Raw genomic sequence first — 2,450 nt, forward strand, 5'->3', positions numbered from 1 at the left:
GTGTATAGTCTTTCTCAATCAATTGACCAACACTAATCAAATTTTGATCAATATTAGGCGCATAGAGAACATCAGATATAACTTTATTACCTGATGAAGTCTGCACTGCTATTTCACCAACTCCCTTTACTTCCACAAACTCTCCATTCCCAACTTTAACTCTTGATCTGAATATATCATTTATCTAAAGATACTAGAGTTGGAGGTCATACGATGAGTGCATCCACTATCCAACAACCTGGCTTCATTACTGTTGCAAGCTTTGAAATTTATTGCTGTGAATAAATGTTCTTCTTATTGATGCTCATGATTCTCAGCAACCAGTGCTTGCTGTAGATCCTGCTTCTCATTCTTGCTTTTACACACTTTTTCAATGTGTCCAAATTGTTTGCAAGCTCTACATTGCACTCCTGGCCTGAACCAATACCATTTAGGTGAATGTCCTGTATTTTTGCAATGAGGACATGGTGGATGTTTCATCCCTTCACCAACATTTATGTTGCTCTCAACTCCCTTCTTTTCATTGGATGGTTTCTTCACACTATAGCTTGTTCGAGCTTTGTATTTTCCTTTAACAAATAAAGCTCCCTCAACCTGCTCTTCCTGTCTGATCAATCTCCTCTGCTCTGTGGCTTGAAGAGCATTGACAAGTTCAGACAAGGATATAATGGATAGATCCCTGGAATCTTCAAGTGAGAAGATCTTGGCTTCAAGCTTCTCAGGTAAGCTGATCAAGACCTTCTCTACTACTCTTTTATCTGGCAAATCATCACCGAGTAACCTAATTTGATTCACTATCTTCATCAGCCTATCAGAAAAATCTTTGACTGTTTCTGATTCCTTCATTTTTAGAGTTTCAAACTCCCTTCTCGGATTCAATACTTGCATCTGTCTTGTCCTTTCATTGCCCCAAAATTCTTCCCTTAATCTATCCCAAGCTTCTTTTGCAATTTCACAGGTTATGATCCTAGTGAATATTGCATCTGAGACAGCAGATTGAATGCAAGAAAGAGCCTTAAACTTCTTAGCAACCTTCTCACTATGTTGCTTCAGCTGTGCAATAGTGGGATTTGCTCTAAGTGGTGGAGGTTCAGTTCCGTTTTCTGTGATTTCCCATAGATCGTAGGCTCTCAGATATGTTTTCATCTTTACAGCCCAGAAACCATAGTTTTCTCCTGTAAATACCGAAGGTAAAGGAGCTGTGAAACCACCGGAAGCCATTACTCACACTCACAAGGCTATATTTAGAGAAGGTTACTTTCTGACTTTCTCTCAAAAATCTGCCTTTCTTCCTTGCAGCGTATTCCAAGGCCAAAGGGGCGTTGATAGCACTAATGGTTTTACCATCCAAATAGGAAGAGAAAGATAGATTTTCTGATATAAAAAAAAAAAAAAAAAAGAGATCAGTACATAGATACACACTGACTGGCTGCAATACATATATTTTACAAAAGACTTCTACCATACTTCAAATCAACTACTCCTACCTGCTACACACTACTTGTTTTCAGGTTAAAGACATGACAATGATTGACATATGAACCAGCAAAAATAGATACTACAAGGACGGATTTTAATATGTATGATTGCTACAAAATGTAACAACAAAAGTGACAATTAACATTCAACAGATACAATCAATGAAGTGAAAGAGATAAGTGAAGTGTATGTTTGTGTGAGAGAGAGAGAGAGAGAGAGAGAGAGAGAGAGTGTCATTACCTAGTTCCCCCAAGGGCTGGAGTTCAATGATGATTCCTTCATCCTGAGGTATTATATTGCCTCTTTTGAGTCCAGGCCTCAAATAATTCACCCACCTTAGCCTGCAACTCTTTGAACTCCTATTCAACCCTGATTATTTCAAATTAAACAAGGAAGAAGAAAATATATGTATGTTGTTTCATCTCGTTGAATCTAATTAGTAAAGTGTACAACTTGAGGTGCATTTGAGATGTTGGAGCAGACAAAGGATACAACTATCGAATCTTATCCTGTGCCATTTTTCATTAATCATATCATTCTCGTTCAATAAAATTTAGTGAACATATCTATTTTAACGATGAGTCAAAAGTTACGATGATTCGTACCTAAAGATCCGGAAACACAACTCCATCTTCCCTCACCCTAATGGCTTACATATTCAGTAAGTAGCTTATCTTCCTCGGGCGTCCATGGCCCCTTTTCCAGGCTAGTTTGGAACACCCCAACCTGCGATTGATCAAAACCTTGAAAATTCGAGAAACTAGATTTTACTGTTTCTATTGTCTACAGTTTGTATGGCATAAATTACATATAAACTCTCCCATTATATTTCTTACTCGGATTGTCATTTCACAGTTTTTTTCAAAGCATCACACTGATCTAAATAACACTAAATAGACTGACTTTGTTCTTTATTTCCAATTCAATCTTTTCCACTGCAAAAGTATCTACCAAGTGTCATTACATTGCTT

General features: G+C 37.4%; 1 protein-coding gene across 1 annotated transcript; it reads right to left on the reverse strand.

The window, feature by feature from the left end:
• Nucleotides 1-294: 294 nt before the first annotated feature.
• On the reverse strand, nt 295-1,221 carry LOC111386024. Its single transcript, XM_023010453.1, has one exon. It carries the CDS (start codon nt 1,219-1,221, stop codon nt 295-297), a length of 927 nt encoding a protein of 308 aa, XP_022866221.1.
• Nucleotides 1,222-2,450: the final 1,229 nt, after the last annotated feature.

This window comes from Olea europaea, unplaced genomic scaffold (genome assembly GCF_002742605.1).
Source record: "Olea europaea var. sylvestris unplaced genomic scaffold, O_europaea_v1 scaffold3379, whole genome shotgun sequence".
Lineage (NCBI taxonomy): Eukaryota > Viridiplantae > Streptophyta > Magnoliopsida > Lamiales > Oleaceae > Olea > Olea europaea.